Here is a 24462-nt window from a genome sequence, read left to right as displayed (position 1 = left end):
GAGAGCGAAGAGATGTGCAGATGTGAGTGAGTATCAAAGAGATTATGAAATGACCTGGAATTAAACACTGCAGTAGATTTTAACCGGGTATGGTGGCATGTTAAGCACGCTGTTTGATTGAGAAGTTTGTTTACCTTGTTTAGACAGTAAAATAAAATTTTATTTAATAAGCCAATATGCTCATTTGTAATTCAATACAGGACTCTAGCGTTTGTTAGTTTGATTGTTTGTGTGTTTGTGGAAGATATTACCAAGCAATAGTGTGACTCACAAGCAGTTTGCACCTTGACTCTATAGCTACCTCTGATTAACATCTGCACAGAACAGGAGCCCAGCCAACCAGAAAACTGTTTTGGTGATTTAGTGTAATTGTGGCTTTGCTAAAGTCTCACTTTGCCTAATTAGAATAATAAATCATGCCGCCTCGTTGTTTTCAAAGGGCCCTCCATCGTCTCGCCAAAGCAGGTGGGATTGTGGGATGGTGTGAAAAACAAAGGCTTTGATTGCTCTGCTGAAACTACAGTCAGTTAAAAGCAACGTGGCACTCTCTGGGGATTCATATTCAAAACTAAGTCATATCAATTCATAGACCTGAGTGGGAAAAGCCAACTTGACAAATTTTGATTCATATGCTGGCCCATGCTCGACTTCACTTGACATAAATCACTTGGCTCATTGGAAAATGGAGAGAAGAGATGGGGGTTTGTTTGAATGACATGAAAGGCTGAGGGGAGACTGCATGGTAGTACCTTTCCAAGATGGTTATTGTTTTCTCCAGGGAAGAAAATACACATTCTATGTAGGCCCTAATATGTTATATTGGGTGACCTTGCAATGTAACATCCTCTCTCTCCCCTTTCCCCTCATTTCAAATTGCCTTTACTGACATGAAGTACAAAATCAATGGCAATAAACATAATTGTAGTGATGAAGAAACACAAACAAAGCACCTAAAATAATGTCCAATATAAATAACAGTAGTGACAACTAGGACTGCAATTATTTTCATTATCTGTTAATATGTAAATTACCTTCTAGATTAATCAGTGAATTTTGACAATAAAATGTCAGGAAATAGTGGAAAAAGCACGGTGACGTCTTTAGTCTTGTTTTATGTGACAAACTGTCCAAAACTGTTTACGATCTTATACTAAGTATATCAACAAATTTGAGAAGTCGAAGTAATTGAACATTTGAGAAGCTGAAACTGATGATTTTGTTTGGCCTTTTTGCTTAAAAACTGACTTCTAGATCAAGCAATTATCAAAAAAGTTGCAGATTTATTTTCTGTCGATCAACCAATTGATTAATCGACTAATCGTTTAAGCACTAGTAAAATTGATATATGTCTTATCTTTAGATCATGGAAGAGTATACCATGTGCTAGCAAACCTTATAATATGGTGGATCAGAATGCTGATATATAATATATGTACACCTGCTCTCTTGTTCATAAATATTCTATCGCGAAAGATGAATTTGAATGTCTGTAAACTGTGCTCTTTCAACTGTGAGAACTTTCCACGGTGAAGGAGGAAGTGCATCTCTGTCTCAACCTTTCCTGTTCAACATTGACTACAAACTGTATGCACTTCTGTTTACGCAGCCATGTCTTTCTGTGTATCCTTCCCGTTTGATGGTCACTGAGTCTAAACATGGTCGGGATTTGCCTCTGCTTCTGATTGTCTGCCAATTTGTAGTCTCTCATGAGAGCCGTGTAGCGTAAAGTTTTATTGTGAGTTTTGGATTTGTCATTTCAGTGGTTCAAATAATTAGATTTCATTTGTTCAGTAATTTCGGTTCTTTGTAAAATGTTTGTGGTGTATGCAGCAGTGCTTATTTTGTAAATCTTGAGAGCTCCAGCTCGGGTTTGTACAGCACTGCAGGGATTGTTAAGGACTAGATTTTAAGTTTAATAGCTCTTTTTCAATAGTGATCATGAGTGGGAAGAGAAGCTCTGCTCTACATGAATTTTTTGGGACTGGGAACCCTTACCTGCACCATTCTGACTCTGACCTTATATTGGATCTCTGTTGGATGTTTTTCCCTTTAATAAAATTTAATAAATTAATGAGTCCTAGACTTTAGCTGCATATACAGTTGTGTTGTGGGGGAAATTATACAGTCTTACCCAATTTTGTCTAATTTAGTCAAATGTCTTGCATTTTCTTTGGGAGCATTTGTTTTCAGGCCAAATCTTTCCACAGAAATTCTGATGATGTTTTAAAACAGTAAGAGCAGGTAGACATATTTAGATAATGTACTTAGTTATGTAAAAGTAGCAATGCCAAATTTTTTTACTCTAATAAAAGTACAGAGGTATTGGCAACAAAATGTACTCGTTATGCAGATTTGCTAATGTCAGTGTTCTAGTATTATGTAATCGGATCATTATTATTGATGCAATGACATATAAGCAATAATTAGAAGTTGTAACTGCTTCATACACTGTTATATTGTATAAACTGATGATGTGTTTTGCATGTAAAATCCTATTCTGAAAAGTAACTAGTGACAATATAGTTGTCAAATGAATGCAGAGGAGTAAAAAGCTAAATATTTCCCTCTGAAATGTAGTGGAGTAGAAGTACAAATTCACAGTTAAAGTCAAGTAAAGTAAACATACCTCAGAATTGCACTTAAGTGCAAGTACACAGTTGTGTTCATTGAGTGTGTTTGTTGAATATACTACAGTCTCCTCTTATACTGCCTCTTTGACATAAATATTTAGTTTTTTGCACACAGTACTAGTTTTACAAACGTATACTACAGTTTGTTCCTCCTCACCCCAACCATTAAGTCATTTGTAAAATAATTCCTCAAATAATTTTCTCTTTTGCACATTAGTTGTTGCATTTTTAGACATTTCAGAGCGGAAGGTAGAACTTTAGATATCATTGTACGTTATATGCAGATACAGGTAGAGGGAAAGAGATTGATAAACAGAGGGAAAACATGAGGTGATCTGAGCGAGCTGAGTGCAGCTATATAACGCCGGTCCACTTCCTCTCCCTCTGGCGCTCCACCCGTGCTAAGAGTGGTTGGGCTAAGCCACTCTTGCCCTACATACAGCCTAAACAGCAGATTACTGACTGTCCCTCTAATCCCATGCACCAGGGTATGTGCCACTGTCACCATGCACCAACCACCCAGTCACCCTGCAGCCATCGACACAGTGCCTGCTGGTCTGCTAGCTGTGCAACCCCTCGCCCCCCCAACCCCGATCCCTAACAACTTCTCTGTTTCAGTCATTATGGATTTTCGTTTTTATTTCTATCCTTACAAAGCATGATGGAAGCAGAGATACAGAAATACTTCGTTCTACTCGCATCTCTTTTTCCTCCTCTCTCTGTCTTCCCTAGCAACACCCTGTCCCATCCTCATCCTCCGAGTCCCCCACCCCCCCTCAGTTTTAACCTCCTCATGACCACCTGGCATGGGATAGCTTCCTCCAGTCCTTCAGCCTCACCTAAACCACCAGGCCTGAGATTAGGGTTAATCTGGACCTTGTGTCATCCTGTATCTATCCACCACCCCCACAGCCCCATTCTTTCCTCCTTCCCTCCCTCCTCTTTACCAAAGAGGCTTTGGTTTAAAATCCTTTATTGTGAACACCCGCTCCCCTTGCAGTGTCTTTCTTCCTGCTGCCAACTGCAACTTTTCCTCCCGCACCACATTCTCAGCCAATCCTTAAACAGATACTGGTGGAACCTGTCCCCAAGCTATGTTGGTTAAGAGACATGAGCAAAGGATTTTTGCATTGTCTTTCTCTTTAGAATAAATTTGGAATTAGGCAAGCACGTGCACTATGCTAACATGAAATGCTTATTTGTACATGTGTGCATATAGGCATGTGGTAATACATGACTATACTTAGCAAGTGTGTATAAAGTACGAGTACTAGCCGTAAGTGTGTGCATGCAATGGTGTAGTGGTGTACGTGCTCATCTTTGTGCATGTCCATGATGGTTTGAGAGTACTTGCTCAGTTCACATGAACAAGGGATTTAGATGAGAGTCTAGAGATTTCATCCTCCACTCTGCTGTCCAAATCACCCAACCCCCCGTGCATTTAGCCCGCTGAGCTCTCCTGGTCTTCTCACCCCGAGGACAGAGTGAAGGCACGGAGGCCTGCGCTGGATGAAGATACTCCACAATGGTGCAGAGAGCAAAGATGCCTAGAGAATGAAGACAAAAAGGGGAAAAGATACAAAGTGCTTAAGCCCCTTTTCATTTTTTTGTCTCCGGAAATAAATGGCAAATTCTCCCTCAAGCAACGTCTCCTTTCTTGAGTTGAAAAGACAGCATTAAGCACTTGGCAGACAGAAACTGGTAGAATGGAGAGTGAGCGGTAGCAAGGCAGCGAGTGATGTAGGCCAGCAATAAACTGTCTTATCGTAAGGGGCAGAGAGAAAGACCCATGAGCATGAGAACCTGCATGAGTTGGGCGCTTTAATGAGAAAACGGCGTGGAGCATCCGTTGAAATGATCACAAGATGCTGAGCTTATAATGTTAATGTCAAATTCCTTGCGTGTTCATAATCTGCCAGTTTGTTGAGCACTGTTTAATTTGTTCCAATTACACAGATAGTCTGTTCACTTATTGAAAAGTCTAAGTACATGCAACATAATGATTATTTATAGGGTTCACTCATATGATTCCCAGCAAGCTAGAGGTTCCTTATGCCTCCGAGAAACACACACACACACACACACGCTGCATGAACAAAAACACACATTCATGTAATACAAACCTGATGACATTATCGTTTATGTAGCAGATCCTAATGCATAGAGGTAGGACGGGATAGGAAGGTCTCCTAAATGGATTAGGAATATGGAATCCCAGTACCTTGAGCAAAATGGGCTGCGAGATGTGGGATTGACTGGTAGAGCAAGAGTGACTGATTAAAGGGGAGTGAGCGACAGAACATGCTGAGAAAGGATAAAGTCGGAGAGTGAGGAGCGAAACGAAGAATGTTCAAAGTGATTGTGCAAGAGTGCAAAATGTCCACAGAGAGCAAGAAAGAGAGAGCAAGCGGTGTAGTTAATGGATGTAAATTAATTGCTGTCATGTGGATTCTGATCCCAATAAATCAGGGTCAGTGTGGTCTCCGATGCCATCTCTGCATGGTTGGGAAAAGGCAAGAGGCAACCTTGATCTGATAGACAAAAAAAAAAATAAAAATACATGTGTACAAACACACAGATATACATACATAATGTTATTAAAATATAATAAAGCGTGAATCTCAAAATGTTGAACATGAAATATAAGACATTTTGAGAAATGTTCTGATCCTTGTGCAATTTCTAAAAGGAGATCAGCTTGAACATTATCCATGAATATGTACAAATGTAATGTAGCTACTAAAATATGATTTAAAAAATCATCTGTAATAAAATATGTGCAAGCAGAAAAGAAGTTGTGTAGTACCTAAAATGAAATGTAAATAAATGAACAGCAATGTAAAATAAAAGTCACTGCAGCACTCCTAACAGTTGCTGCTGCATAATCTGCCTACACGTGAGATATTTGGGATCCAGCGTGCAATAAGATCCCCTTCATCATGACGGGCTTTTAAAAATGCACCTCAAGTCCAAACAGAATACAGGATGCCAACTAGTGCAGACTTAACTGGGTTATAAATGCAATGTGGTCCAATGAATTAGCCATGCTTATTACTGAAAATTACCACTGTGTTTTCTGCTTAACTAGGCTGCAAAATTGATTTACCTTATTTCCCCAGTCTATGACCATCACAAAGACATTCTGTTATTATGAGGGCTATGAGTATTATTGTATGTGTTAATCAGAAAATACGTGAACCATGTATTTTAATTACAAATCATACAAGGGCAATTTTAAAAACAAAAGCCAAAAATAACGCTCATATCGCACTGCCCACACATTAAAAGAAGCTGCCATGCAGCGACAACACCAAATCATAATACAGAGGAAAAAAACTGTCAATGCTGATGTTAACGTTTCCATTTAAAAAAATACACATTTCATTCATTACACTTTACAGTACACTATGCCCCGTATAATATACACCGTGTTTTCTTTGATACTGTATGCCCCAAAGCAAATCACTCATGTTCAAACAGTAATATCTGAACATGACAGAAATGGTGCAAAATTGGAAGTAGGTCACATAGCAATTTATTTGACAAAAAGGGATGGGGGTGGGGAACTGGGGCATGGTGTATGCAGAGGCAGCAGCAAAAAGGGAAGGTTTTTGGGAACACAGATCAGATAGTGTGTGTGTGTGGGAGTGATTGTGCGTGCATAGGTTTGACCTGGAAGGAAAGTTACAAGCGGTTATGGCTCATTCAAAAACTGCTTGGTCAGAGTGGAATTGAATAAAAATGTCTAATTGCTGACAAATGTATACTGTTTTAAAACTTTTTTTAATAAACCACACACACACACACACACACACACACACACACTCATCATTGCCCACTCTAGAGAAACTGAAACTGATATTACGGTCACTGGCCCATATCAGCACATCTGATACAGTGTGTCAGCAGCATTGATCAGTTGTCAATGAACCACCCAGCTACAACACCTGACACCACTAAACACACACACACACACACACACACACACACACACACACACACACACACACACACACATACAGTTGAGCTGTGTGTATCGGAGTAAATTCCAAAAATCCACAAAACGTACTATAAATACAAGTATTCCCCTGCACAGACACCCACACACTCGTAAGCTTTCCGACTTCCTCCTGATCCTGTTTAAATCCAGTCATCACCGAGCATCAGAGCTGTATGATTTGCAAGTGCATGAAGGCCATATACCTCGGTTTTCTCTAATGACCTACAGCGCTAAATGCTATGTTTTAGCAAGCTATGCAGTGCTGAGCACATAGTGCATGCGCTCAGAGACGTCTTCATTTGTCTTCAGGTTCACCTTCCTCTAGGCCAGAATTTGTGTGTCATTGCTGAAAACTCGGGAGATGTTGTTTTTTGTTGAGAAAAAAAAAAAGAAGAAGCTTTCAATAAAAATTCTAAGTAGTGTTTTACAAAAAAATCAATTCTGATGATAGGTTGTGAATTGCAAATAATAAAATGGATTTTCTCCTGGAATAAACAGGAAGTGATGCAACAATAAAAAAATTGATTTATGTTAATTAGTTTGACCGACATGTAGGGGACATTTCTGTGTGACACACTTCGACACTTTTGCATTGTTGCAATGTGGAACTTCCTCACCCAAAGAAGGTGAAAATATAAGAATTAAAAATTCTGCAAGTAATTTTCTCTTTGTTGTTAAAACAGGAGATTTTGAAGCACGACTATGAAAATAACTAAACAAATTTAAAAATAAAAAAATAGAACATCAGTCAGTAAATTCTGGTGTGTTTTATATGACACCTAAATAAAACACATACACACAAACAAATAAATGTGTTGGGCATAAGGTTTACATGGCCCTATTTACGTATTGAATGACTATCTACTGTATATACTCTCAACACAATCTAGACAATCTGCCCAGGCTGCACGGAGGATCTGTAAAGCCACATTAACACATGAGAGAGGCTCTGGAGGACCAGTCTTTTCTAATGACCGCTAATCCGACCCAAATGCTGCCTGCTTGCTAATCTCTCCATCGGATTACCAAACTAGGGACGAGCACTGTCAATTTGTCCCGGCCTGTCTTTCTGTCTTCCTGCCTGTCTGTCTCTCTCAGCATGTTTCTTTGTATAACTGCTCGCTCTTGTATTTCCCCTTGTATTTCTCTGTATGATAAAAAATTATTTGCTTGCCTCTCTGTGATCTTCCTAGCTGTCTGCTGGTAGGGTTGCATGCCTATTCGCCCGCTCTCATCCTCATATGTAGAAGCTTTTAAAATGGAGAACGGGGTAGCAGGACATCAAAATGCAGTCGCAAATCTCCTTGCTCTCTCTCCATGCCAACATGCACAAGGGTAAACACGCCTAACCTAAACATATAAACATTTACAGTACAGGATGCATGATATTTATGGCATGTAATTTATACCCATAAATTAAAAGGATTTGGTCTAAGAAATTGACAAAAAAACATTTTTTGACACAAATTGGAAAGAGTGGACAAGTGTATTTCACAAAACAAATAAACGGGATTCATTTTTGTTCATGCATCCATTCAAACTGCCTTCACTCACATTCTCTCTTAAAATCTGTCTCTCTATTCCTCAGAAATGGAATACCAAGCAGTCTCTATTGTTCCACCCCATAGCTGTGCTGCAACGTTACTGTGCATTTTATGTAAACAGATCTAAACTAATGTCCTGTTTGTCACACATCTACCATATCTGATTCTATATATTTACTATAAAACACTGCTGCTGTTTTCTGCCTGCAAGGCCCTAAAAATGTCTCTCTGATTATACAGAAATCACTCTATGACTGCCTCTATGTTTGTGTGTGCATCTGTTGTGGGTTTGCGTGTGTGCATGAATTTGTGTTTGAGTGTGTTTGGACTAAGCCGCATCTCTGTCTTATATACTGTGGCTGCTGTTGACAGTCTGCAAAAACTTTTGACATTTAGCTTTTCACAAAATAACACTTGATGCAACTAATACCAACTGAACATGTCTGAATTATCTTTCTATACCTGGCAGTCTTTGCAGATTTGGTGACAGAATTTTCCATGAAAATAATATATCTAATTCTAGGATATTTTACCCCATCAAGGCGTGTATTTCTGCACGATATTGAAATAGATATTTTAGGCTTTTACGAAAATGGAACTCACAGGGTGTGAAGTAAATGTGTGTCACCTGAAAGACACGCAGCCGTTTAGCCTGCATGGTTTTTGTAATACCTCACAAATATCAGCAGATAAAAGCAGGCAGTTCAAACTTCCACCACTGCTTGTAATTGCACTATTACAGATAAACTGAACATATGAGAGAACACAAAAAACAGAAAGATACTAGTCTATTTTACATTACTAAAAATGGTTATCACCTCAACTGCTCTTATTTTTACCCTAAAATGAGCTTTAAGTGTTAATGTTCATAAAACAATTACTACACTCATTTTTCTAACGCTTGAAGCACATAAATGTAATTGAAATATTGATGAAGAGATTTGTAAAATGACCTTGCCTTAACTCAGTCAAAACACGAAAACACATAAAAACATATACTCCCTCTTCCTGCATAGATGTGACTGTTGTAGATGTCGACACATTTCAAAATAATGAGAAAGGTTTGGAGCGTGGATATTGAGATGAGCTGAGTGGTGAAGGGAAGCATGAGACGGGAAAGAGCAATGAAGGACTGGAGGGAGCGAGATATAGAAAAGGATTGGTGAAAAAAAAAGAGTTGAGGTGGGCCCTGGTAGATTCAGCGCTGTTAGTGGACGTGTGTGTGTTTGTGTGTGTGTAAGAGGCAAAAAGAGAAGGGGAGGGGGTGTTACTGCGGCTGTCCATTTCCCGGGATCAGCTGATGGCCACAGATGATGGAGGGGAGAAGGGTCAAGGGTCAAAGCCTTGTATTGTCAGCCTAGCCCCGCTCTCCCGTGGGGCTTACTCACTCTCTCAGCCCCCTCCTCCATCCATCCCCCTGCTGCCTCCTGCACATTTACATACATTTATCAACACTGTGAGGCGAGCCACGTCGACGCACCTCATGCATTACTGGCTGGCTACCCCTGCAGTCTGCGTCGTTGCAGCCTGTGCGTTCACCACAAAGCATTTCACATTGTGTTCAGGCACTGGTGCATGATGCATATGTGCATCTGCATGAAAAGTGTATGTGAATGTGTTGTATATGTGAACAGATTTGCAAGCACATCTGTGTGTATGTGTATGTGTGTGTGTGTGTGTGTGTGTGTGTAGGTACAGGACAAGATAGGGCCTCCCATCCCACTAACACCCCCCCAGTATTAGGACCCCCCCCCCCCCACACACACACACACACACACACACACACACACCTCCCCCACTTTGCCTGTGTAATCCCTGCCAGCTGGCCCCGTTGGCTAATCCCTCTGCACTGATCAGCTGGGCCACGCATCCAGTACGGGACAGGACAGGGACAGGGGCAGATAGGGGCGGGACGCTCTGTGTGTGTGTGTGAACGTGCGTGTGAGGTGGGGGGTGGTGTCAACCAGAAAGCATAAATTGAAGCCCGTGCCTTCGCCTCGGCGCAGTGTGTCTGTGTGTGAGCCAGTTGCCTGTTCCTCCTCGTCCGTCCATCCCTTATCTCTGTCCTTCTCCTCCTTCTCCCTTGGATCCTCATACATATATACCTACCTGGCTTATATATGTATATTTTACATCTTGGGCTTTTCGTCTTCCTTTTTGGTTTTGTCTTGAGCAGATCCAAATGGATTTTTCTAATGGTGGTGATTGGCTAGAATTTAGCTGAGTTTTTTTTTCTTCTTCCTGCTACCCTCTCTCCTCTTTTCCCCTGACTGCATGCGTGACACCTGCCTGCCTCCCGTCCCTTCAGCCCCCTTGTCCGCCATCCCACCACCACCCCCTGTGTGCCTGCTCCCTGCTCTTCCCAACCCACAAGGACCTTCACAGGATGGAGCTGCGCACTCACAGTGACAACTACAGCAACAACAATAACAAAACCAGGACCAAGGACCTGAAGGAGGAAATACTCTGCAGCTCCTCTGCTATTTTTTGCTTCGTCTTTAGAGAGGAAGGATGTATTTGATCTGAGCAAACCCAATTCAGCTTGTGCCACACAGCAGTATTCTATAGGCAAATAAAGAAAGGAATTGAGCGCAGTGGTCAAGAGTTTAAAAAGAAAGGGCTTTTAAATGTAACAGTTATAGTTTTTCTGGACATGAGAGTCTTGCGTAATTGCAAAGAAGCTAAATTCCTCCGCTTGTGTTTTTGCTTTTGTTATATATATCAGTAATTACTTTTTTGATCAATTATCTATATGTAGTTATTAATCACTGGATGGAAACTGTTGTTATTTAGATCCTGTTTTCCAGTCTGTACATGGCTATAGTTACATGCGCAGAGTGCAGAGAGAGAGAGAGAGAGAGAGAGAGAGAGAGAGAGAACAGTAGAGAAGAGATGGAGAGTAGGAGGGAGGGAGTGAGGGAGGGTAAGAGGGAGATAACGACACAGCTTTACCAACTGTAATGAAGAACTGCTTGGTCTGATTAAACCGTACCAAGCTCTTAACCAGGAACGGCGGAGGCAGTGCTACGGTGAGGATAAGGCATAGCGGCGCATCGCAGTGTGTACTCATAAATATCTAGTCGTCATCCTTTGTTTTGCTCTGAGGGGAAGATGGTCTGCAGGAATGGTAGCAATCAGGTAGCTGGGCTGCTGCTCTCTTTATGGTGCAACAAAGGTAGCTTTGCTCGCTCGCTCTATCTCACTCCCTGTTCCTCTGTGCTCTCCTCTCTCTGTAGGGCTTTTTAATGATGTTCTGTAGTATGTGTATACAGAGAATGCCTTAATGCTGCAACTGCTGCTTTTATGATCACTAGATGGTTTTTTCTGGTTTACATTATGTTGCTGGAAACCCTTTTCTTGCACATCCACAATTGCATGCATGCATTCACACACTTAGGGCTGTTCAGTCAAAGGAATCACAATGTTGTTGGTTTGTATCTTAATGTTTTTACCCTTGTATTGTCTGTACTGAAAACCTGTTTTTATTTACAAAGGGAGGATGCATGTCGGTGTGGGATTAGCATGCAATATACTTTGACGTGCGAAAGGACCGCATAGCTCTCTGAGCCCACAGGGAAAAGAGATCACAGGTGAGGAGAAAGGAAGGAGAAAGTCAAACAGGGATGGGCTGACAAAATACAACAATTGGATACACTTTTAAGATTGAGAAAGTGACAGCATTTAGCAAATAGTGTTCTTGTTGAAAAATGCTGTAGAACTTGAATACAAAGGAGGGAAAGTATTGCTAAAAGCAGGGTAAGTGACAGTGGAGAACAGGATATGAAAAGGAACCCAGAACATTTTGGAAGTTTGGGTTTGCGCTCTTTGTGTTCACAGTGGACCTTGATTTAATTTCAATACAATTAAGGCACGCGGTGAATGCCAAGAGAGAAGCCACAGTCCTCGCTCACCTGAGAGACCAGCATAAAGCCACTACAGGACAGGAGAGTGGCACTGGTAACTACACAGATGGAGGTCCGCTACAATCCTTTGAGATTAACAAACAGGAGAAGAAGCATTAGGCAAAGAGGTAACGGTGCAGTGACCTAAGACAGGTGCACAAATCAGTTAATGCACGCCAGACAAATCTAGGAGAGGTATTACTAAGACATGCAGGAAACACACCATAATCACTGGGCACCAGTATAAGTAATATGCCAGTTTCCATAGAACAGACAGAGCTGTAGGCAGCCTACCAGTGTCAGTCCTGTGGCCAAATGGACAGAGGGATCACACCAGGGGGATTTGCCATGTGGTGACAGAGGGCGACTTCAAAGGTCTGTGTTTACGCATGAGCGTACACTTGCCTTGTCTGAGAGTATGATGGAAAAACAGGGTGAGAATCCTATAAGAGCTGCTGTTGTAGAAATTTTGTTTTTACTCAATTTTATCATAAAAGATAACAACATCCTGAATCACTCTCATGCATGCAGATTTATTTTATTTGAACTATGATTTCCATGATCATCCACATGATACAGGCTTTTAAATGATTTTCTTTTTGGGGGGGGGGGGGTCAATATTGGAGGTTCAATATATTTGTATTTTTGTTCTGCAAAAAGTTTCAATAAAGAAGTAATTTCATGGACAACATTTCTATTTGTACTATCTAGCATTTCTTTTCAAAGTAAAAAAAAAAGGCCCAAAGCACATCAAGTAATTTAAATAATGAGCTTCATTTCAACTCCTAAAAACACAAAGCTGCATCAAATGATTCGAGCTGTAAATCGCTGTAGGCGATAGAGATGTGAGTTGACCTACATCTCAGATGGTGGAATGAGCAAAAAAAAAAACATACCCTGGATTTCTGCATAGATTTCTTTCGTTCTGTTTTACTCAGTCCTGTAGCTTTAATTCTAGATTTTATTCAAGGCTAGTCTATTCACAATATGACTTAGTATGTTTATTATAGGAAGAATGGATAAAATCATGATTAAAACAGTACAAACTTTAGGCTTGAGAGATTTTAAGATACGCATAATGCATTTCCCTGCTAGAATGCATCCTGCATCTGCATTAGACCTATACGCTTCTTTGTGTGCTGATATACCAGTGTATGACATTTCATTACTGCCAGTCACCTCCACACAATTAGAGTGTGCAGAGGGCAAGAGTGCCACATATGTTGTGACAGAGGTCATCAACTGTTTTCAAGCCCCTTCGCCTGTCTGCACATTATGCATTTCCAAAAGTCTCAACAGAATTGGGACACTAGGAGAAATGAGGGGGTAACAGTCAATATGTCAACATTGCGAGACCCCTGGCGATGGTGAGCAGGTGACCGCATGCAGGGGGGGCCTCACGTGCTAAAAACATTCATCATCATGACATTTTCTTTTTCCTAAATAACATGAATATTATTTAAGCTCCAAAATAATACTGATAAATCATGGCAGGTGTGGAATTATAGGCCCACAGTCTAGGAAGGGCATTTTTGTTCAAGTTAAAAAATATATTTAAATCGAATATTTAAAAAACGTGACCTATAGGGAACTTAGCCTTTGTATGAGTGAGTATTTTCTTTTCTATTAAGAATAAAGCAGTCAAAAGCTGTCCTATATTTCTACGTTTTTTGATCTTATTGTTTTTTAGAGGCAGGCTTTCTGAAACAAAACTCACAATAAGAGAAGAAATCTAATTTAGTCATGTAAATAGAGGTCGGGTTGGCGACATGGTGAAGCGTCACTAATGGAAGAAAGAGATGGATGCCTTATGATAATGAGAGGGAAATAAAGCAGAACCATGACCTTGCAGTGCAATATGAACCCACAGACACAACGCACCTAATGTGAAGCTCCCTGACTGAACAATAGGGCCTACATTCTACAGGACGAAATGCAATAAACAAATAAAGACAAATATTTCATGTAAATGTAGGGTGGCAGAGTGTAATATCTGTTAAAAAATAATATATAGTCTTAAATTAATTAATGCAAAAAAAAGATACCACGTGAAATGTATTAGTTATTTAGTTTTCATGTATTTATCCTTTCTAACTGTGTCTACAGTCTACTGAAGTTAGCGAAAAAAGATTGTCTTGATCATAATTCGAGTTCCTATGATATAGCCTATCAATCATGTCGAGGTTCTGTACATGGCAAAAAGCAATAAGTCTAACAAACAAACAAACATGCACACACACAGTGAGGAATTTCTCCTTTCACCATGGCAACTTATTTTGTTTCTCCATCTCCTGTGCACTTAGCTTGATGCGCCCTGAGATGTGAATGCTGACGACCTCTTCGTCGCCTTCAACCCCCCTCCCCCCTCCCACTTTCTCCCCACGTCCCATTTCCCTTTCTTCTCCTCCATCGTCTCGGTAGCTGTATCTGCCTCTCTTTTATGGCCGTTCATTTGCATCCCAGGAGGGGCTAAAAGGCGTCCCCAGAGACACGCAGATAAGGGTCACAGGAGATCCCCTCGAGGCAGCGTGTTTGGCACGCACCCTGAAAGCAGACACGACACGTGCCGCCCCCCCCGACACACGCACAACGCAAGCGCACACGCACACGCACTCACAGTTCTTCTCTTACCAAGACTTGCACTCCAGTCCCCAAGAGCTGAGTGGTCGCTTCAGATTTTTTTCCCAGTTTGGATACTGTCACAAGCTTTGCAGCTATAACACTTGCCTCTTAAAAACACATTTCTTTGTTACAAGTCCATCATTTTTATTGGCTATACAGGCTAAGCAGGCAGTGTAGGCTACAGAGTTGGGGGCAGTCATAATTTGGAATAATATGAACTAATTAAACCACATTTCGAGTGCTTCAGTGCTGTATAGACGATGAAAAATTCGGGTAGGATAAATTATTTTAAATCATAGCTAAATTCACAGAGGCTGAAGCCTACAGGCTACAATCCCAATTTAGGCCTTTGTAGCCTAGATTAAAAATGTGGATTTTATGTGGATCTTGACTACGATTTAAACAGTCAATATTATTATGCAAAAACACCAGTGTAAGCAAATCTAACAGGAGAAAGCATTACTGAGGAGTGTAAGTTCGTGTAAAAGCAGTTGGTGGTAGGCTTTGCATACCAGTTATTTTTGTTGGTTGTTTATTTCATGGCCCAGGTTAATCAGAAATTTTGTAATTTTTCATCTCTTGCGGTGGCTACATTTTGCACATACAGGCCACATAAACCCATCACATCTCAACAATATACTAGCACCACACACAGGCTAATTTAAAGTTCTATACTAAAAGTATTTATTTGATTGCTCGTACCGTGGAGGCAGGGATTACAGTAAAAAAAACAAAAAAAAAAAAAAAACAAATTAGTAGCTAACGTACACAAGGCCTTCATACCGTCACCCGTTTTACAAACCCGATCACGCCTCGTTGAAGAGTCTGTCCTCTGGTCAGGATAGAAAATGAACAGCAGTAAATGATGCGTTGTGTCCCTCTTGTGGTTGCTACGCTCAGTACAACCGCACTGACGACAGAAAATGGCGGATTGCAGTTAATTTCTTAAAATCATTTGTACACACGCAGGTATCCGAAAATAGGCTTACAATTTCACAACTTAAAAAAAACTATAGCCTATATATTGACGTAGGATATTATGCTGCCTTATGCAAACATTTTTTACACTAATTACATAATAAGTGACGTACAGCGTCGTACAAACAGGTTTTACTCATCCAAGACATGTGAACGTTTCATGTTCTGCCCTGCTGCAAGGAAAACAATACTAAACAAGACGAACAGGTACAGCCGGCCACCCCACGTGACTACAGAAAAATATTTGAGGAGGAAAAACCCCACACACCACTTTGTGGAGCATCTTTATTATGCCACAAATAAAAGCCAGTAGTTTTGAAAGAGGACCTTGCGTTTTGTGTTTTTTTTTGTTTTTTTTTTTTAACTCACCAACAATGACATTCAGAAAATGGTGGAAGCTGATTGTGATATTATAGTATGTATAGTTGGCTGAGCAGTCAGAAACTGGAGTGTGGAGGACAAGGCAGGTTTGGAAAGTAGAGAGAAAAGAAATTCAGGGTACAGTGGTGACAACTGAAGTCAGAAGGGGGAGTGGACAGGCTGAATATTTAAGTTTGCAAGAAAAAAAAACAACAAAAAAAAAGACATTTATATACACCTATCTGGGGAAAGAAAAACAGATGAAAAGAATGCACAGACACACCGCATGACAAAGTTGCTTTACACAGTCAAACAAGGGGAATGCACACCAGTTCTGCTGAATATACCACATTTATTACTTTTGAACTGATTAATAGAAAGAGTGGTGGCAAGGCCACTCGCATCACCGTCTTTAGAAAACTGAGAAAGGAAAAAAAACAAAAAACCAAACAAGAAAGCAGCCCAAAGCAACGCTGAATTAACTTGTCCAACAGACAGAAAGAGGGTAAATAAAGTCCAATGAAGACTGTTAACAGAGGGCCCCAATTTCTTTTAGACCATGAAATTATACACAGAGCAAGGCTTGTCAACTTAACATTTCTTCTGCTTTCAAACTCTTGACCCCCCCCCCCCAGTCTTCCTTGCAAGATCCTCCAGATCCTACCTTCCCCACACACTCCGTCCAACACATGCGAAAACAAAATAGAGGGCCATTCTGAACATCTGCAGTCCTCTCAAACACAAACATGGCAAGCTTGTACGAAATAGATTCCGGAGTGAGCACATTTGACACCCGCCTATGATGAAAATCCACGTACAAGGAAACTCCACTGGGTCCTGGTTGAAGACGTGAGCATCCTCGGAAGACAGGAGGGCTAAGGGGGTTTACAAAGAAAATGAGACAAACGGCCCATTCTTGACTTTGGGACACCAATCTAAGCCAACACTACAAATTTCTATTGGATTTGTGTGTTCGTGTGAGATTTACAGACTTGCTCTTGGACCATAAAAACAGAGGATGATCCTTTCATTAAAAAAAAGAAGGAAGAAGCAGCATACAAGGGGGGAAAAAAAGCATATGTAGTGGAATGGGGTGGGGCAAAAAAAGATTTCACCTAAGGATGCTATGCATTTAGTTGTAGTCCTATGAATAATCGTTTCCTTTTCTTTTTACTACAAGTTCGAAGTAAGTCTTTAAAGTCAAAAGAAATCAAGAAAGTCTTCATTTAGTTTTTTGTCCTTGGTTAATTCTTCACCCCTATTAGAATTTCTTAGAGAGATCTGGATGTAATGGTGTAATGGGGTGGACAGGGCTTTAGGGGGGGCCATTGCAGTCTTTTGACCTCAGCACCAACTGTTACTTGACTCGTCCTTGGCGCTCCTACAACACAATGAAAAAGGCAGCAAGTTACACAACACAAAAATAAATAAAATCTGTTTTTTTCAAACTATAGTTGACGCAAATTGCTACAAGTTTTTCTGGTTCATTCTCTGATGAAATCAAATGTGCGCATCCCACCTGGCTTTCATTTTATTTATATTTGCTCATAATGAATGAACAAACTAAAGGACAGTTCACACAGCAACAGATTTAGTTTGTTTGACTTCTGATCAACATTGATGAACTCCAACAATTTGATATCAATCTGAAAAGGTTTCAAGCTGTATCCATCAAGTATCAAAGTAACATGTAAACAACTTCTGCATGTGTGACTGAGGAAGAAAGTTACCTGAAGCCTGTAATGACTCCTGTTGCTTGGGTTGCTGGGATATGGCTCACTGCCTTGGACCTCCACCTGTCACACATAAGAGTGAAAACTGAGCGTAACTGGAACAGACAAGTCACAATACTTAAATCAGACCTTTCTAACTAAATTTGACCAAAACTATTTCTTAGAAACCAGTTGAGATTTTGGAATAGAATAGGACTTTGTCTTGTCTGAAAACTTTGTATTAACCACACCAGTTCATGATTAAACACTAAAAAATAAATAAAAATAATTATCTCTCTCTCACACACACAACTCTGCATGTAGACATCAGATTTATGTCTGATAAACCAAAATCTAAAACCTTCTAACTTTTACATTATGCGTTTACTAACTATTAATCTAAAACTGCAAAGTAATACTTTTAATTAACAATGCATGCTTTGGATAAAGAGTTATTGAGTTTCATACAGAGCTCATCTCTTTCTTTTATCCATCACTATGCTGTCAATAACATGGTTATTAAGGTTCTCAAGTCTGCTCTTATGGATACACAAGACAGTTTTGGAAAACTGCTTATTAAGATTTTGTATTTCTGTATTTCACATTTCTTAAATACCCGAAAAGAAGAATTATACAGTTGTAAAATAATTAAAACTATTTCCATAAATATGTTAAAGACTGTACAATCATAGTTGCTACATTAATTTATGGAGTTGTCATGCTTGCCGTCTGTAAGGGAAAAATCAAGCAACAGATAAAGCCATTGTTCCCAACAATATCTAGATTAAATTTTTTAAAAACAGGGATACCAACCACTTCACTCAGTCTTAGAGCTCATGTATCCTGGCTTTAAAGCACATTAACCTTTATGCAGCACATTTGTGGCTTTAACAAGATTTACACTATGCTTCTAAAGCATTCCTCAAATATACAAAGACAGTGGAGTAAATAAAAAGATCAAACTAAAACAACAGTTCTTGGCATGCACCAACGAACATCACAACACTGGAAGATAAATGTTTCTTTATCTACAGAATAAAACAAGCTTTTCTACATCCAATAGCAAGTAGGTAAAAAATGGCAATTTACAAAAGGTTAACGAGCTGCTTTGTTAAGGGAGGTAAGCCAATATTATGTTGCCATACTTGTCCCTTAAATTGCCCCTCAGTCAGGTAAAGGATTAGAGAATGTGTAATACAGCTGTGTAGGACATCATAAGCCCAGTTTTAAAAAGTGTACCTTTTCATAATTAAAAAAATGCTAATACTGCACTTATAGCTGCAACACATTTGTTCTATTTTTGTTCCTCATGTTGATGCTGACAGTTCAACACAAAATAGACTAAACAACTCACAATAACAAAATGTGTGTTCAGAAATAAGGCATAAAAATATAAATCACACTTCAGGATGCTGCACAATGTTTGAGTATGTCTTGGAGACAAGAACAGATACCCCTAATAAGGCTATCAAAATGAAACAACCTAACCACAATATACACTGATCATTTACATTTTAAGATATGTTCTCATGTAATCCACTGAAAGTTTCCATTACATAATATTAGCTTAAAACCATTTCTGGTCTGTTATTCCATTTCAAAGCAGGGGAATACATGAGTGATCAAATAGGGAAAACACATACCACAGTGAAAAATAAAAATCACAATATATCCTACTGTGTACAATCACACAGAATTCTGACAAAGATCAAACCAGCTGTAAATCATTGAGATGTTCCCATATTCTTTTGTAATGCAAAAAGGCTGTACATGCACAAACACATCCACGCCAGCTTCATGTACTGCACCTTGTTCAACCCAAGTTAAGCAGAGCAGTCTTTTCATTCATCCATTGTATCACTCACTTTATTCAACAGTAACTTTGTTACCTTTTTCACACACTCTTCTTCCTCCTGACGTTTCTCATAGTGAGAAAAGTCATCGAAGATGGAAGTGGTGTGTTTATATCCAGCGATGATCTTTAGCACCTGCCTGGCCTTGTCCAGTGGTACCTCCTGTGTGTCCCGAGAGTTGGTCACTGGCTTGTTTTCGTTGTTCTCCAGCCGAATGTGCCTTAGCTGACTGTTGGGAACGTCCTTAACAAAGATCCAGCGCACATCAAAACGACCCTTCCACTTGTCCTGTGACCACACGCCAGCAGACGTGTTGTAGTCCACGGGTGAGCGCATCTCTGCTACACCACAGAAGTGACCACTCCCATTGACACTGAACAGCAGATAAAGCGGCCCTTTGCCACCCAATGAACGGTAAGCTGAATCGAGCCTCTTGTTGCCATGCTCCGTGCTGCACCAGATGTTATATTTGATGGAGCGGTGGATGTCATCCTCGGAGTAGCTCTTGATGATAAACACCCTACCCTGCTTGGGATTCCAGTCAAAGTCCTTGGGGTTATAATTGTTGACCATGCGCAATTTTTCCAAAACTGGGTGAGGCTCGGAGGGGACCCCAGGAACCACACCCACACCAGAGGAGGTGGGAGGTGACTGGCCTGTACCACTCCCACTGGCATCCCCAAATCCATTGGCCCGGTTCCGTGGAGGGACCCAACGAGTAGGTTGAGATGGTTGCTGTTGTTGGCTTGGGGGAGGAGGCCCCTGGGAGAGATGAGGCTGGGGCATCTGAGCCATACCTGGTTGCCCACTGGGGGGTAGCTGATGCTGCCCCATCTGGGAAATAGGCTGTACCAGCTGTCCATTGCTGAGGGGCATTTGTGGGTTCCCTGCAGCAGTAGATCCAGGCTGTGGAGAAGCCTGATTGGGGGGCTGCCCATTGCTGGGAATAGGGGGCACCTGCTGAGGGGTGGCAGCTTTAGGCATGGTACCCTTGTTGTCCCAAGTGCCAATGTCCATGTTGTGTTTAATGGGAGGAGGAGGCAAATTGGCACCGGCCATTCCACCCTTGGTTTTGAGCTTGGGTTGAGGCTTGGCTGGCTTGCTGGCAATATCGGCCCAGGAGGCAGGCTTGGCAGGGGCAATTGAGACAGGAGGCATGCTGGGAGGTCCTACAGATGATACTGGGCCAATAGGACCCCCACCAGGTAAGCCAGAGCCAACCACCTTAGGAGCCATGTCCCCATTACCACCAGGAGCTGCACCGCCAATCTTAAGCCCTGCCATGCTCTGGTCAAGGCTGTTCATACCAGGTGCCTTGTTAAGGGGCTCGTTGGCAGCGGGTGCAAACGGGGACTGTCCATCAATCATGGCACCCCCAAGTGAGCTGGGAGCATAGGCGTAGCTGCTGCTGTAGCCAGAGCTCTGCGGTGTCCCCGACTGTCCCTGAGAGCTGCTATTGCCCCACGCCGAGAAGTCGATGCTACTGGGGAAGAAGTTGAAACCGTGCTGGCCCAGGAAAGGGTTGCTCCCCAGGGGACCTGGCTGGCCAAACATAGCGTCCGGGAGGTAGTGGGGCTCCCCATTGCTTAGCTGTCCATAAGAGGCCAGATAAGGCATAGGAGGGTCCCCACCTGTGGACCATGCTGCCTCATTTAGGGAGTAGGAAAATCCTATGGAGGGACTGTAGTAGCTGGGCATGTACGAGTCCGACATGGCCGTATAGGCATTGCTCTAAACAAAAAAAAAAAAAAAAATTTGGTTTTAGTGTCAATATGTAAAATAAAACATACTATTTACAGTAATTGTTAACACACACACACACACTTCTGTTTTTGTAGATCCAGAAAGTTTGACCAAGATAAAAGACAGGCAGCTGACACAATAATAAAGCTCTCTTTTTATCTCTTATTTATTATTATTTTCCTCTGCAGCTCACTTCACAGGCAGTGTCTGTTACCACAGAAGGGGAACTCCATCTACCACACAGTAAATGAAATAAAATTCAAGGCAACTGAAAACTGGACAATCAACAAAAGCACCCATTTCAGCTGCACATCCTTAAGTTCCCCCTAAAAAAAACAAGTATGTGTTCACACACACAAAAAGAGACTCATAAGGCATTCTACAATTCAATTTTATTTATATAGCGCCAAATCACAAAAACAGTTATCTCACAGCGCTTTTCATAAAAGAGCAGGTCTAGACCATACTCTATGATGCCATTTACAGAAGCCCAACAGCCCTACATGTGTGTATATTAATCTTCTGGAAGAGAAATTTCTTGTTATAAAGCAAATATCTTCTCGCTTAACTTCCAAAACTAGTTCTAATAAGTTAATTAGTTGGTTTTGTAATATACTGACTGGCCATCATTACTGTTGACTTCAGACACATGCTCCTTATTTTACAAATTAAGCTACCCATTTCTAGATATACTTATAAAGATAGAAAAACAAAACCAACACACTTTCAGAATAGTACGCTACTGACATCCAGGTGAAGTTACAACCTGTTGATTTTATCAATGAATTCCACTTCTTAAGATTTATGCTTAACCAAGAACAAAAACTAACTTGAAAGTACTTCAGTAATTTGATAACTTGAGGGTACTTAAAGTGATTCAACTGAAGAGCAGCACCTGTTGGTAAACACCGGTCAATAAAAGCTTACCTGTCTGGCCTGAGTATTCAGGTAAGGCTCAAACTCATCGTCATTCAAAGTATCCTTTTGGGTCACAGCTCCGTTTTGCACTGAAAAGAAAACAGTGATGTAAATAGAGCATACAGGTTTGTATGACTACAGAGTGGTGAAATACATTACATTATTGGTTATTTCACATCAGCATCATCACCACTTGTTACATAACAAAACCACTCCCTCCTATTCTATGAGTGTTAACAGGAAAAGCCACTAAACTGACCATGATAAGACATCACATACTATAACTGCTCAATATACTTCCTATTACACAGCATAAACTTGCATAATGAGATGAATCAGCCCTAGTGAAGAATTAAATGCACTTGGTAGTGGTTGCATATTGGCAGACACCACCACTAAAGGCATTCAGATTCCCTTATAAAAATACACGATTTAATATTTAGGATAGGGCACACCATTACTGATAGTCCCTGAACAGATTTAATGTATGTTTAGTTCAGGTGGACCAGTGTACCCTGGTTTGTTTTTACAAGTTTCAGTGTGTTCTCTGTTTTAGCTGACGATTCTTTGAGAGCTTGTCGGGACGTGGGAAAGTTAAATTAAAAACACAAACTGGTAAGCAAATACATGTTATCTTACATTACAGCCTGATGACAGGAAAACGCGAGGCCCATTTGGACACAGGAAAAGCATGTCGGAAGACGTGTCATTTTGGGTTAACTTAGCAGCCAGCTAACGTTAGCATGCTAGCTGTGTGGTTAGCTGCATGCAGTGCGCAGCGTCTCCATGTTAACGAGCGCCAAGAGTCCTTTCAACATGACGGACTTGGCTAACATTAGCCGAGCGTGATAGGATGGCACCTGTAGTTTAACGCTGCAAAAATGTTTTACTGTGACCCATATATAAAGGGAGTGAGTAGTAAGATCGCACCTGCCAGTGCAATATAAAACGTTGCAAGTACAACCAGGAAAAGGATGCTAATGTGTATCATGTTGCCATTTAACGTTAGCTAGTCAGAATATGGCTAATGCTAACTGTGGGAACCTTACAAGTATCATTTCAGTGATGTAAAGGAAACTCGCGAATAGTGAATAAAAGGACCGAGGGCACTCTTATGAAACACAATGTAGTTTTGTGTTTAACTGAAGTGGCAAATTAAATGAAAAACCTTTAAGACTTACGGACAGGCCCATTTGCCAGGCAGCTAACGTAGGAGACGAGCTATCGCATCCGCGCACGCAAGATTTTCGAAGCGCACCTCACGTAAAAAGATCCGCATTCACTCAACCCAAGTCGATAATGTTAGACAATATTTATTCTTACCTTTATTACCTTGGCCTTTCGGTCTCTGGATTGGGTCCAGGTGATTCATGAAGGTTTGATTTATGAGAAGAGAGGAAGGGGAAAAATATATGAAGATATATTTTCAGCAGTCAGTTCCTTTAGCAGGTGGTCAGGCCTACTGCACTACTGAGCCACAGCCGCTGCCTCTAGCTAAGCTATCCTCGCTAGCCGTCGCGAAGCTGAGAAATTTGGCCCTCGTAAATGTTCAGAAAATACCTCTCTTTACCTGTTCAAGAAGGCTGCTGGCTGACATGTCTTTCCCCCCCGGAACTTGTGTAACTGTATTTACTCCTAAATAAAAGCGGCAGGGTGTAGAATTGGTCTAGCTATTGAAGAGATTCAGCCAAATGCCCCTATCTCTCTACAGAGCCTGGTTTCTACACAATGGCGGGCTGCAGTTTGCTTGACAGACTCCTCAACATGGCTGGGCGGCCCTCGTCAACCCACGATGGCATTTATTTACAGCGGACACGCGCCCCCCAATGGCGCGGAGGAGCCAGGTTTAACCTACCACATATCTACTCACAGCAGGTCATATGAAACACAGAAGTGTTCCATACCTACTGTATATAGGGACATGAATATTGTGTGTGTGTGTGTGTGTACAGCCTATTCTATTTTTAAATTACTACCTACCAGCTACTTTAGGCCTATATTAGCTTACTACTTGTTTATACTACATTACTGCACAACCTGTGTACAATATGCATTTTACCATATACTGTACACTTATGGAGGACCGATCCTGACACAGTCAGAAATAAATACAGAAATAAATAAATGCTCAATAAATAAATAAGCATCCAATTAACTATACAAAAAAAAATAAAGTAAATAAATAAATGTATGTTGTAAT

The 24462-nt window shown here is 40.8% G+C and overlaps 1 protein-coding gene across 3 annotated transcripts; it reads right to left on the bottom strand.

Moving 5' to 3' along the window:
- Positions 1-16368: 16368 nt before the first annotated feature.
- Positions 16369-24048, bottom strand: ythdf2 (YTH N(6)-methyladenosine RNA binding protein 2). 3 transcript variants are annotated; one of them, XM_046062709.1, is made up of 6 exons: positions 23833-24048; positions 23586-23610; positions 22272-22351; positions 19638-21332; positions 17767-17832; positions 16369-17417 (listed from the first exon to the last, which is right to left on the bottom strand). In XM_046062709.1, the coding sequence occupies exons 1-6, from the start codon at positions 23857-23859 to the stop codon at positions 17394-17396; spliced, it is 1917 nt and encodes a 638-aa protein (XP_045918665.1). In that variant the 5' UTR covers positions 23860-24048; the 3' UTR covers positions 16369-17393. The 3 variants fall into 3 exon arrangements, with proteins under 3 accessions (XP_045918665.1, XP_045918667.1, XP_045918668.1); XM_046062711.1 differs by having other exon boundaries at positions 23595-23610; XM_046062712.1 differs by lacking the exons at positions 23586-23610; positions 23833-24048 and adding an exon at positions 23444-23482.
- Between the last annotated feature and the right edge of the window lie 414 nt (positions 24049-24462).

This window comes from Micropterus dolomieu, linkage group LG11, assembly GCF_021292245.1.
Source record: "Micropterus dolomieu isolate WLL.071019.BEF.003 ecotype Adirondacks linkage group LG11, ASM2129224v1, whole genome shotgun sequence".
Taxonomy (NCBI): domain Eukaryota; kingdom Metazoa; phylum Chordata; class Actinopteri; order Centrarchiformes; family Centrarchidae; genus Micropterus; species Micropterus dolomieu.
This window is presented reverse-complemented; position numbering and strand designations above follow the sequence as displayed.

Bases quoted from the DNA above. Each gene is read 5' to 3' on its own strand.
- ythdf2 (XM_046062709.1), bottom strand. From the start codon at position 23,859: ATGTCAGCCAGCAGCCTTCTTGAACAG. The intron at 23,611-23,832 runs GTAAAGAGAGGT...GACCCAATCCAG, and splicing joins CCAGCAGCCTTCTTGAACAG to AGACCGAAAGGCCAAGGTAA. The intron at 17,418-17,766 runs GTAACTTTCTTC...ATTGTGTTGTAG, and splicing joins GGAGTCATTACAGGCTTCAG to GAGCGCCAAGGACGAGTCAA.